The 12,103-nt window shown below is 38.6% G+C and overlaps 1 protein-coding gene across 1 annotated transcript in view; it reads left to right on the plus strand.

Moving 5' to 3' along the window:
* MRC1 (mannose receptor C-type 1) overlaps window positions 1-12,103 on the plus strand; it is a 127,388-nt gene that overhangs the window by 77,622 nt on the left and 37,663 nt on the right. Inside the window, 5 exon segments of the mRNA XM_036759851.1 lie at window positions 1,611-1,755; window positions 2,406-2,447; window positions 2,946-3,109; window positions 4,540-4,607; window positions 11,253-11,353. Coding sequence (XP_036615746.1) covers window positions 1,611-1,755; window positions 2,406-2,447; window positions 2,946-3,109; window positions 4,540-4,607; window positions 11,253-11,353 — 520 coding nt within the window.

Here is a 12,103-nt window from a genome sequence, read left to right on the forward strand (position 1 = left end):
TGATACATGAGGGGCTTGTCTGATTTTATTATTTATTTTATGATGCTAATCATTTGGTTTGTACTAGCTTGGGAATGTATGGTTTTCATGACTACTTGGATCAATTTTGTCCATTATTCAGGACTTAACTCCTTAGGCACCCAGTTAGTTCTCTCTTCTCAGATAATTGTAACATGTTTTCTGAGAATGGTTGGAGTAAAGTGGAGGGAGCTTTGGCATTGTCAAGAAATTGATGATTGTGAGATGAAATAGTTTTCTGCAATTTTTTCTGCTTCTTTGACTCATCCTTCCAGTGACTTTTTTCTTTTGCATTTATTTTCTTTTTATTAATTTTATATATACCTTTTGTTTTTACAACACCTTCATTCACAAATCTATCTCTCCTCCTTCTCCTCCCCAGCAAGCTATTACTTGTAACAAAAAATACGAAGAAAGATGAAAAAGCAATTCAGCAAACTGACAAATAAATCAGTTGTGTTCGCATACCCATAAGGCAGAATTCAAAGCAAATCTTGATTCCAGATCCACACTCTACCTACTGTTCCATCTAGCTATCTTTGAGAGACTTAGAGTAAATGGTTTTCTTGGAACTCAAGGTCATGAAAATAGGGAGTATTTTGGTACTACAAGTCTGGCTATGTTTTTTTTTTAATCCTCTTATGTAGGATTAAAATTCAGCTGATTTTTACTGAAAGGAGGTAGGGCAAACCCTAGAATCAATATCAGCATACTTGATTAAAGTAAAAAATTTGGGGACAGGATGAAACATCCAGAAACTTTTTCTTTCCTACTAATTTGAGACTTGCTTCTTCTGAACCAAGGCCATTTTTAAAAATAATACGTTATTTTTTCCCCATTGCATGTAAAAACAATTTTTAACATTCTTTTTGTTTTAAATTTTGGATCCCTAATTCTCTCCCTCCCTTTCTACCCTGCTCCCTTAGACAGTAAGCAACTTCATATAGGTTATACCTGTGCAGCCATCCAAAACACTTTTCCATATTAGTCATGTTGCAAAAGAAGAAACAGACCAAAAGAAAAAAAAACACACACAAAATAAAGTGAAAAAATAGTAGGCTTTGATCTGCCTTCAGGCTCCATTAGTTCCTTCTTTGGAAGAAGACAGCATTTTTATCATGTCCTTCAGAATTGTCTTATTGTATTGCTGAGAATACCAAGTCATTCACAGTTGATCATTGCATAATATTACTATTACTATGGACAATGTTCTTCTGTGAATCAAGGCCGTTCTGAGAAAGAATAGACACAAAAATAATTTAAACTTGTGTCTTCCCTTTTCTAGTTGGACAAAACATATAGGAACTGGACCTATAGTATAGAAAATACAGAACATTCCTGGCGGAGGAAACTTCCTCTGCTAATGCAGATCAGTCCCTTCTTTGAAAACTTAAAGTTTTGGAAAGTTGTTTAGAGTCTTGAGTGGTTCTTGACTTTCTCACGAGATTTGGTCAGTATTTGTCAGGGGCAGGATTTGAACTCTAGTCTCCCAGGCTCTCAGACTAGCTTTCAATCGACTCTGCCACCCTGCCTCTAAAGCACATGTACCAGGTGCAAATTATAACTAACTAGAGTTGGTGCATTCAATCTAGGTGACATATGAAAACTGGTCCTATGGAGAACCAAATAATTATGGCAACATTGAATTTTGTGGTGAGCTGAAGGCTGATCCTAGCATGCGCTGGAATGACATTAACTGTGAACTTCTCCGCAACTGGATTTGCCATATCAAAAAAGGTAGGATTGCATTCTCTCTGTAGGGGATGTATGCTTTACTCCCGTCCATAGTTTGGACAACTGAACAAACAAAATTCCCCTTTTAAAAGTTTTAAGATGGAATAACAAGAAGGATGCAGGATAGAAGGGAAAGGTCATTCTTTTGTTAGATAAGAAAGAAGTGGTAGAATGAAGTTGAGATGAGGCAGGTACTATTATTATCCCTATTTTACAGATGGGGAAATTGAGGCTTATCAAGGTTAAGTGACTTGTCCAGGCTAATATACTTAGTAAATATTTGAGGCAGGACAAGCCTAGAGGCTTGTCAATTTTTTAAAATTTAATTTATTATGAATGGTTGAGAAAATAACATAATGCAAGGAATTGCACCTGATGTTTCATAAATAAATAAACCATCCCTACTTTTCAGAGTACTGGGTATCAGGAAAAAATATAGATAATTTCATGAGAAATTCTCAAGTATTAGAGCTCTATTTACTTATTGCAAATGTTGTCTTCCCCTCTTTGTGGATTGCTGGGTGCTCTGTTTAACTCATAAAAGTGTACAAAAAGTCAAGAGAGGAAAAGAAAAATGCTTAATTATTCATCAATGTTGCTCTAGCCAATGAAGCTTAAGTTAATCTTCTATTTTAATTTTCTTTGTCTTCTAGGAGATGATCTGAAACCAGAGCCAACACCTTCCCCTGAAAGCAGTATGTGTTCACTTATTGTTCAAATATTCAGTTCAGTTATGCTTCTTTTCTTCTGTTTGTTCTTCAATTTTTAAAAAGGCACAGAGGTACAGATGAGTTCCCAGCCCCCTCTTCCCTTTGCCTTGACTCAGCATGAATGTAACCACTGATCACACTTAGCAGGAGAAGGCCTAGGTTCATCCCAATAGGGCCCAAACCAATAAGGCCCTAATATGCTAGCATTACGTTCTTGGTATTGTGGAGAGCAAGGAGGCAGCAAAGTTTCTGGAGGCTTGGAAGAAGTGGATTCTTGGTGCTGAATGATCCTGTCCATTTAACCAAATCCCTCCCTCATCCTCCTCTACATGTCCATACTCCTGTTCTGGGGTCTTAGCGTAGAAATGGAGCTATTCCCAGTTTAGTTATGCTGCTACTCTTTCTTTGTGACTTTTGAGCCCAGTGGCTGCTCCCTGAGGTCCTGTGGATCACATCCCTGACATTTGCTACTTTATCTTTCAGACCCCACAGTCACTGAAGATGGATGGGTGGTCTATAAAGATTACCAGTACTATTTTAGCAAAGAGAAAACCACTATGGAAAATGCACGTGCATTCTGCAAGAGGAGTTTTGGAGACATCGTTACCATAACGGGTGAAAGTGAAAAAAAGTTTCTGTGGAGATATGTAAGAAAGACATTTATCAATTCCAGAATGAGGGAAATAGGCTGAGCAACAATATGACCTTAATTTCATTCAGAAGGCACAGGAGCCAGTGGCATTATCTTCAAGTAATATGCCAACCTTTAAGGGTGGGTCCATACCTGCCACTTTCTAAGATGGCAAGAGAAGGAAGTTGGGTGGGGCAAGATTGGTGGTGCTGAAAGGGACCTACTGGGTACTGTTGGCATGGGGATGACTATGTACAGACTCCGGAAGCAGGTTCCATATCTGCCTATATAAATGCATGCACACTCAGAGCCCATTAATGTGTTCTGTGCCAACTCTGTACTGATCCTTCAGAACCTTATGTGATGATAGTGTCACCACTTAGATGACCCTCCATTACCATCTCACCTCTATGTCCACTTGCAGGTTGTTGGATAATAGTTAACAGTACAGAACCACACCTAGAACCGAGCCACTGGGGCTCTGCATCTGGGCCTAGGGGGAACATTTCCTAATGGGGCATACTTTCTCCTCGTTGTGTGCTTATCCCAGATCCTCACTGGCCCCTGTAGACCTTTGTCATATAGCACAGTTCTGCTTCCTTATCTGGCCCCATTCCCAGGTTCTTGTCCCCATGGGGCCCCTCTTCACACTGTGTCCTCTGCACACCGACTCTAGCCCCTTTCCTTATCTTCCATACACACACCATCTTCCCTGCCCTTCTTCCTCTCAGGGTAAGAGTCTCTAGTTATAACTCTAGGTGGGAACAGAGTTCTTCACAAAAAACATTTGGTCATTTCCTTTTCCCTCTACACATCATCATGGACTGCTTAATCTTTATGCACCTTCTCTGCAATGAGCCCCCCAAAGTTTAACATGAAAAATTGATGCTTTTGTGAAAGTTAAGTAATAGCAGAACTTCCGGAAGAGAGTTGTTTCCTCTCCAAGAAGAAGACTGAGTGAAGTCTAACATCTTATATTTTGACTTTTTACCTCCTCCATTTCTATGGAGACTCGAATTCAAGAGCAGATTTCTGGTATAAGATGGTGGAAGGAGAATTTGGTTCCTGATGGTTAATGATGGGAGAATGCCTTCATTAAAATGATAGTAAAGATGTTTTGTTGATACGGGCAGTGGAGAGGGTAGAAAGTAGATCACATAGGATATTTAGAATGGGTTATTTGCTTTGATTGAAAAGGTATTAGAAGTGTTATGTAGTATTTTTATTCCTCTTTCTTATAAAGCATTATTTACATATATATAATATATAAAGGTATAAAGAAAGATTACTTAACTTTGTTTCTGACCAGATCTTGAAATAAGCAGAAAACTACCCTATAGTGGTCAAGTGTGATGTCTGATTAATCAAAGAGAACAGAAATGTTGGTTAAATTCACTTGATTCTTACATAATTAAATTAAACCAAATACTCATTTCTATATTTTAGGTTTCCACGCTTGACTTGGAGCCCACATATTTCATTGGCTTACTCATCAGCCTGGATAAGAAGTTTTCGTAAGTGAAGCTAATATTAATGATAGCTGAAGTTACATGGTGACTTATGGTCACAAAGAACTTTTTTTGTCTTTTTGTTTTTCAAAACAATTATTTTATTTAATATTTTTAGTTTTCAGCATTGATTTCCACAAGATTTTGAATTGCACGTTTTCTCCGCATTTCTACCCTTCCCCCCACTCCCAGATGGCATATATTCTGATTGCCCCATTCCCCAGTCAGACCTCCCTTCTGTCACCCAACTCCCCTCCATCCCCTTTTCCCTTACTTTCTTGTAGGGCAAGATAGATTTCTATGCCCTATTGCATGTATATCTTATTTCCCAGTTGCATGCAAAAACACCTTTTTTTTTTTGAATATCTGCTTTTAAAACTTTGAGTTCCAAATCCTCTCCCCTCTTCCCTCCCCACCCACCCTCCCTAAGAAGGCAAGCAATTCAACATAGGACACATGTGTATCATTATGCAAAATCCTCCCACAATTCTCATGTTGTGAAAGACTAACTATATTTTGCTCCCTCTTATTCTGTCCCCCTTTATTAAATTTTCTCTCTTGACCCTGTCCCTTTTCGAAAGTGTTTGTTTTTGATTACCTCATCCCCCTATCTGCCCTCCCTTCTATCATCCCCTCTTTTGTATCTCCTTCCTCCTTCTTTCCTGTGGGGTAAGATACCCATTTCAGTGTGTATGTTATTCCCTCCTCAAGTCAAATCTGATGAGAGCAAGATTCACTCATTCCCCCTCACCTGCCCCCTCTTCCCTTCCTACAGAACTGTTTTTTCTTGCCACTTTCATGCGCAATAATTTACCCCATTCTATCTCTCCCTTTCTCTCTCTCTCCATATATTCCTCTCTCATCCCTTAATTTGATTTTTTTTTAGATATCATTCCTTCATATTCAACTCACCCTGTGCCCTCTGTCTACATATGTATATTCCCTTCGGCTACCCTAGTACTGAAGTCTCATGAATTATACACATCATCTTTCCATGTAGGAATGTAAACAAAACAGTTCAACTTTAGTAAGTCCCTTATGATTTCTCTTTCTTGTTTACTTTTTCATGCTTCTCTTGATTCTTGTGTTTGAAAGTCAAATTTTCTATTCAGCTCGGTCTTTTCACTGAGAAAGCTTGAAAGTCCTCTATTTTATTGACAATCCATATTTTGCCTTGGAGCATGATACTCAGTTTTGCTGGGTTTTAATCCTAGCTTCATTGACCTCTGGAATATCATATTCCAAGCCCTTCGATCCCTTAATGTAGAAGCTGCTAGATCTTGTATTATTCTGATTGTGTTTCCACAGTACCAAATTGTTTCCTTCTGGCTGCTTGCAGTATTTTCTCCTTGATCTGGGAGCTCTGGAATTTGGCAACAATATTCCTAGGTGTTTTCTTTTTGGGATCTTTTTCAGGAGGTGATCAGTGGATTCTTTCAATTTTTATTTTACCATCTGGCTCTAGAATATCAGGGCAGTTTTCCTTGATAATTTCTTGAAAGATGATATCTAGGCTCTTTTTTGATCATGGCTTTCAGGTAGTCCAATAATTTTTAAATTATCTCTCCTGGATCTATTTTCCAGGTCAGTGGTTTTTCCAATTGAAATTTCCAATTTCCATTGCCTTCCATTTTTCCATTCCTTTGGTTCTGTTTTATAATATCTTGATTTCTCATCAAGTCACTAGCTTCCACTTGCTCCAATCTAATTTTTAAGGTAGTATTTTCTTCAGTGGTCTTTTGGACCTCCTTTTCCATTAGACTAATTCTGCCTTTCAAGGCATCCTTCTCCTCATTGGCTTTCTGGAGCTCTTTTGCCATTTGAGTTAGTCTATTTTTTAAGGTGTTGTTTTCTTCAGTATTTTTTGGGTCTCCTTTAGCCAGTCATTGACTTGTTTTTCATGGTTTTATTGTATCACTCTCATTTCTCTTCCCAATTTTTCCTCTGCTTCTCTAACTTGCTTTTCCAAATCCTTTTTGAGCTCTTCCATGGCCTGAGACCAATTCATGTTTTTCTTGGAGGCTTTTGATGTAGGCTCTTTGACTTTGTTGACCTCTTCTGGCTGTATGTTTTGGTTTTCTTTGTCACCAAAGAAAGATTCCAAAGTCTGAGTCTGAATCTGAGTTCATTTTTGCTGCCTGTTCATGTTCCCAGTCAACTACCATACCATTGGTATGACTGTTTGTAGAGTAGAGAATACTTTGTCCCAAGCTTGAGGGGCTGTGCTGTTGTTTTCAGAGCTATTTCTACACAGCAAGCTCTGCCACACCAGTGCTCCTCCTCCCCCAAGAGCCACCAACCCAGACTGGACTCAAATCTAAGCAGGTTCTGCACTCCTGCTCTGATCCACCACTTTATTCCTTCCACCAGGCAGGCTTGGGGCCAGAAGCAAATACAGCTGTAGCTCTGTAAGCAGTCTCAGAGCTATACCACCTCCACTGCCCCCGACCGTGAACTCCTTTCACTCTATCCCCTGCAGCTTTTCCCACTAACCTTCTCTGTTGTCTTTGGCATTTGTGGGTTGAGAAGTCTGGTAACTGCCACAGCTCAATGATTCAGGGACCTATGGTCTGTTCCACCTGGCTCCAGGTCTGGTTGGTCCTGGTGTGGCTCACGCTGGGCTCTGCTCTGCTCCTCTCCCAGCTCTGTGCGATAGACCCTTCCCACTGACCATCCAGGCTGTCCTGGACTGAAGCCCTGCTTCCCTCTGCTATTTCATGGGTTCTGCAGTTCTAGAATTTGTTCAGAGCCATTTTTATAGGTGTTTGGAGGGATCTGGGGGAGAGCTTTAGGCAAGTCCCTGCTTTCCAGCCACCATCTTGACTCCCCACAAAGCACTTTTGTATCATTTTCTTGCTTGGCTTTTGCAGTGACTCTGTGAAGCAAGCAAGAAAAGTATTATTATGACTTTTTCTAGATAACTGGAGGCTGAAAAGGGTTAAGTGATTTGCCTAGAGCAGACAGCTAGCAAGTGACAGAGCCAGGATTTGATTCAGATCTTTCTAGTTTTGAGTTCAATATCCTCTCTTCTAGCATGATGGTTCCTTTGATTAGATCCAATGAACATTGGTTGCTCTGGGCAGAGTTAGGCTAAATCAGCTGTTTAAAGCAATGTGTCTCAAAAACAAATGAATGAAATTATAATTTTTTATTTTTTTTCCTCCAGCTTGATAAATCTTCCATAAGTAGGGAAGAATGTTTCTTTCTGTAGTACTATGTTTCTTTACATTTTTTCAGTTGTGTCCAACTCTTTGTGACTCCATTTTGGAGTTCTCTTGGCAAAGACACTGCAGTGCTTTGCCATTTTCTTCTCCAGTCCATTTTACAGATGAGGACACTGAGGCAAACATGGTTAAGTAACTTGCCAAGTGTCACATAGCTAGTAAGTGTCTGAGGCCGTATTTGAACTCAAGAAGATGAGTCTTCCAGACTCCGGGCCCAGCGCTAGTGAATACTATGCCACCTATCTGCCTTATAACAAAAAACAGCAAAATTTTATTTTTTTCCTCCAGCTTGATATATCTTCCTTAGGGCATAGAGAAGAATATTGTTTCTTTCTGTGGTACTACATTTCCTTCTTTATTCTAAGATAGTAGTGCCCATCTCTGAAGGATGCACTATAGCAGACATAGCAAATTTCTTAGAAATCTCACATCATTTTTATTTGTATTTTCCTGGGCAAATAAAACAAAACATCTCTTGTGTTTTCCTACTAGTCACTGGAGCAGCATAATTTTGAAGTTAAATCTCCACAAATGAAATCCTCATCTTTAAGAGGCTTATCTGAGATGCTTTCCATTTAGCCATCATAGAAGAAAGGAAGGAAATAAATGTTTGTTAAGTGCCTAATACATGCCAGGCACTGTGCTAAGCATTTTACAAATATTTTCTCATTTGATCCTTACAACACCTCTGAGATGTAGGTGCTGTTATTGGCCTCATTTTACAGCTGAGAAAACTGAGGCAAACAGAGGTGAAATGAATTGTCCAATATCACACAGTTAGTAATTGTCTGAGACTCGACTTGAAGTCAGATTGAGCTATCTTTTATCTCTTCTTTGTTGATCTGTCTTTTTATATCTTCTTCTTTGATAAGCTATCATTCATCCCTTATTTCTTCAAGTGTGAGCATCCTCCAATGTTCTGTCCTGGGCTCTTCCTTTGCTATATTATCTTTCTTAGTGATTTAATCTGCTCCCATGGGTCTAGTTATCCCCTCTAGATAAATGACCACAAATCTTTTTTTCCAGCCCTAATCTTTTTATTCACTCTGTTCCTGCATCAACAGTTGCTTGCCAGATATCTTCATCTAAAGGTCCTATTGTTATTTCATATGCAACATATCCAGAATTTCATTCATCATCTTTCCTCCCAAACCTGTTCTTCCTCCATACTTCTCGGTTCTTATTGATGACATCACCTCTCTCCTATTCACCAAGCTTTGAGGCATTGGAGGCACCTTGGGTTCTTTTTTCCCCCCTCCCAAATCTAGTCAGTTTCTAAGTCCCATTGATTCTATTTTCACAACATATCTTTCATTAATATCTCGATTTTCTTCCCAATATCTCCTCTTCACTCATAATGCTACCCCTCCAGGTCAAGCTCCCATCCCTTCTCCCCTGGACCATTTTAAGAGCCTTCCAAGTCATCTCCTCACTTTCAATCTCCTGCTTTTCTAACCTGTCCTTCATTTAAATGTCAGGATAACCTTCCTGAGGCACAGCTAAGACCATGTCCCTCCCCTGCCTGCTCAAAAACCTTTAGTGATCCTTAATATAAAATTCAAACTCATTAGCCTGCCATTGAAGACCTCCCAAAGCTGGCTTCTATATATCTTTTCACAAATTCTCTGTTCCCACCAAACCTGCCTACTCAACACCCATCTCCTGTCTCCATCCATGCCTTGGAACTGCTCCTTCCTCATCCCGTCCTCTCAAAATCCTTATCATCTTTCAAGGCTCTGATAAAGTACCAACTCATATAAAGCCTTTTTTGATCCCCTTACCGTTGCTTTTTCCTTCCTAAAATTACCTTCCATTTAACATATGTCTGTGTGTATGTGTGTGTGTGTGTGTGTGTGTGTGTGTGTGTATTAGTGTGTGTATGTCTTATTACCTCTAGTAAAATGTAAGCTCTCAACAGGAGAAATTATTTTATTTTAATCTTTATATCCTAAGCATTGAGCACAGTGACTTAGTACCATGTCTGGCACATAGTAGGTGATAAATTTTTTATAAATAATAAAATAAATAAATAAATTAAATAAAAACAATAAACAAATCAGTTTATTGACTGGTACAAAATCTACAATTAACAAATGTTTGATGAATTACTGCATATAGGTAGGTTTAATGTAATGATGTTTTTTTTTTACCATTAATGGTGTTAGCCTTCCTTTATACTTATTACTTTTCTCTTTTAAAAATATATATAGCCTGTATGTAATTGCTTATCTGTTTTAACATGTAATTGGGGGCAAAATAAAATATATTAAAATACATTTTATTGATGCCCTGCCTCTTTACATCTCAGTCATTTCACACTACCCTTCTACTTTGAACTCTTCCTTGGGACAAAGAAAAACAATTAAGCCAAAATATCCTACACCATGACCATATGATAATTTATACTATATTCTGCTCTAGTATTCACCCAGCTCTTTGCCATAATGCTTATTACTTTTCAAATAATAAATGATTGATGTTCCTTTTCACAAGCTATGAATATTATTAGCCTTAGTCAGGCTGAGAAGAGATTAGAACAAACTTATGTAGATCAGCCCATGACATATTCTGACTCCTGGTTAGTTTTGATTGTGGGAAAATGTGTCAGTGGGGAGGATTTTAATTTGTTTTTGCTGTTTTCCATTTGTATTTGTAGAAGACTGGAGTTTTTTCCCACCACCAGCCCCCTCCCTCATTGTTTCAGTAGAATATAAGTCTCTCAAGAAGGAAGTTAAATGATGTAGTGGATAGAGCACTAGGCTTGGAATCAGGAAGACTCATCTTCCTGAGTCAAAATCTGGCCTCAGACACTTATTAGCTGACCCTGGGCTAGTCCCTTAGCCCTGTTTGTCTTGATTTTCTTATGTATAAAATGAGCTAGAGAAGGAAAAGGCAAACTACTCTAATATCTTTGCCAAGAAAACCCCAAATGGGGTCACAAAGTGTCAGACATGACTGAACAACAACAACAAGAAGCATCTTAATGATGGAAGCAACGTCTTGTTTTCATCTTTGGATCCCTAATGTCTAGCACAGTGTCTTACACATAACAGTAATTTTATAAAAGTTTATGAAATTAAATGGAAATTAATTGAATAGAACTGAATGTTATCTCACTAAATGACATTGCTCCTCAAAAAAATGCCAAAATTCCCACACCTGTTAGCAAGACAACATGGTTGTGTAAGGCAAAAGATGCTGGCAAACGGTAAATGTGGATGAGATCAAAGCACATTTTGTAGTATAAATCAAATTTTTTCATCTAATGATATTTGATAATTTTCATAGATATCACAGGGTTTTAAAAATCATCTTTCAAACTTCCTACTATAGAGTTTTTATAATATTAAAATAAACTGGTCCCTCATACATATATTTGTGATAGAGACAGTTTTCTAATTATCCCCTCGTGTGTTTACTTTTGCAGATGGATGGATGGCACTAAAGTGAACTATGTGTCTTGGGCTCCAGGTGAACCCAACTTTGCCAATGATGATGAAAACTGTGTGGTCTTATATACCTCTTCTGGTGAGCTAAATTAGAACATTATGGAATTTATATGTTACTATAATAGGGTCTAGAATTATTATTAATGTCCATAACTTCTTCTTCCCCTTTTCTTTCTTTTTAATTTGCCCTTACCGCTTAAGTCTAACCAACTTCGAACACCATACAGTCTGTTTTGATCATGTAAGAAACAAAATAATCATCCCCACAACTGCCAAAGTGATAATCCTAAAGAACAGATCTATGTCTTTTCCATTCTCAAGAAACTTCAGAGTTAAAATAAAATACAAACTCCGTATTGGAGCATCTAAAACCCTCCACTACTTGGCTCCAACCTGTCTTTCTGGATGGATTTCCCATGACTCCCCATCATGAGACCTACATTCCATTCCTTACTCTTGACATTTCCACTCCAGCCTCCTTCATGCCCACTGTCTCCCATGCTTGCCATCAACTCTCTCTTCACCTTTGCCTCTTTGAATCCCTTGTTTCTCTCAAGGATCAGCTTAAGTGACACCACCTAGAACCACCAGGTCATTCCTCCTCATCCCTCAAGTCACAGGCCGTGCCCTCCTCCCCTGATTTCTTAGAATGTATTTTCTGTGACTTCTCTGTTTGAATGTTGTCTCTCACTGCATCCCTACCCTCCAGTAGATTATATGCTCCCTGAGGATCAGGACTGCTTTGTTTTTGTGTTGCTGTCTCTAGCACCTAACAATGTTGGGTACCTGGAAGAAGCTAAAAATATATTTATTAAATTAATACCATAGG

Source organism: Trichosurus vulpecula, chromosome 5 (genome assembly GCF_011100635.1).
Source record: "Trichosurus vulpecula isolate mTriVul1 chromosome 5, mTriVul1.pri, whole genome shotgun sequence".
Classification (NCBI taxonomy): domain Eukaryota; kingdom Metazoa; phylum Chordata; class Mammalia; order Diprotodontia; family Phalangeridae; genus Trichosurus; species Trichosurus vulpecula.